The 1,136-nt window shown below is 32.1% G+C and overlaps 1 protein-coding gene across 3 annotated transcripts in view; it reads right to left on the bottom strand.

Annotated features, from left to right (window-relative positions):
- Positions 1 to 1,136, bottom strand: part of LOC119585189 (guanine nucleotide-binding protein G(q) subunit alpha) — a gene marked incomplete at its 5' end in the record, with an annotated part of 38,133 nt that overhangs the window by 10,310 nt on the left and 26,687 nt on the right. For all 3 annotated transcript variants that reach the window (XM_037933837.1, XM_037933836.1, XM_037933835.1), the window contains 1 exon segment: positions 573 to 702. In XM_037933837.1, coding sequence (XP_037789765.1) covers positions 573 to 702 — 130 coding nt within the window.

Below are 1,136 nucleotides of genomic sequence, written 5' to 3'. Positions count from 1 at the left end.
TCCTATAGGGTTTTTGGGTTTCCATACAAACACTGACCTGGCCACTAAAATAATCGGCTAACTTAGATGTCACTGAAACATTGGGAGAGTTGCATCACTAAAACCCCATTTCCACTATGGACACAAAAACTACCTGACATAACAATGTTAAGATTTCATGTCTAATTTCTAACACTTTCCTCCTCTCTTTCTTTTCTTTAAGATACATGAAAACAAGATCTTTTAATTTTCAAAACATTTTTCAAATACAGTGGTTAAAATTCAAACCCCTAATAATGGGTAAAGAAATTTTGGAAGTTTCCCTTTAGACTTTTTCTTCAAATAAATGAATGGTAGAGTGATAATTCACTCACAAAACTGTCATTATAGCAAAATTACATAACAATCTCAGCCTTTTACTTTAGTTTCAGCCTTAATCAATTTTAAATATGGAGTAGCAAGAACAGATAGCAAATCATAAGAATATCATTATTAAAACCAAAAAACAATTATATACAGTCATATATATGGTATATCAAATGTTCTCAACAACACATTCCCACAAAAAAGACACATTTCTGCCCAAAACTTACCTCATTGTCAGACTCAAACAAGATCTGATCATACTCAGAAAGTGCGACCAGGAAAATGATGGAGGTGACGTTCTCGAAGCAATGAATCCACTTCCGTCGCTCAGATCGCTGACCACCGACATCTACCATTCTGCAGGTGGAGTCATGGTTTAAATTCCCCCCTAAACAAATATATCACAGCGAATCACAAGTCATATACACATTCAGAAGACAGAAAAAGAGAATATGAAAGGAAATTAAAGAACAAAAACAGGCATGACTGATCAAGTTCATTAACATTAGCTTTTTTAGAAAACTACTATTGTATATGACTTCACATTAACAATCACTGATCTTTAGGAAAAGTTTAAATTATGGATAAAATTCATATTTTGCATTAATCAAATAGTAATGAAAGAAAGTGGACTTGAGAATTATATACAGGTCCTTTAGTACAATGAATTACAGAACATAAATTACAAAAGATAAAGTCTGACTGAAGATATTGATCTCCACTCTCTCCTTTATTCCATAAAACTAAAAAAGAAAAGAAAAATAGAGGACATTTATAGATTAATACAGCAC

Source organism: Penaeus monodon, chromosome 19, assembly GCF_015228065.2.
Source record: "Penaeus monodon isolate SGIC_2016 chromosome 19, NSTDA_Pmon_1, whole genome shotgun sequence".
Lineage (NCBI taxonomy): Eukaryota > Metazoa > Arthropoda > Malacostraca > Decapoda > Penaeidae > Penaeus > Penaeus monodon.
The sequence above is the reverse complement of the archived record's forward strand: the minus strand, read 5'-3'. Positions and strand labels throughout refer to the sequence as shown.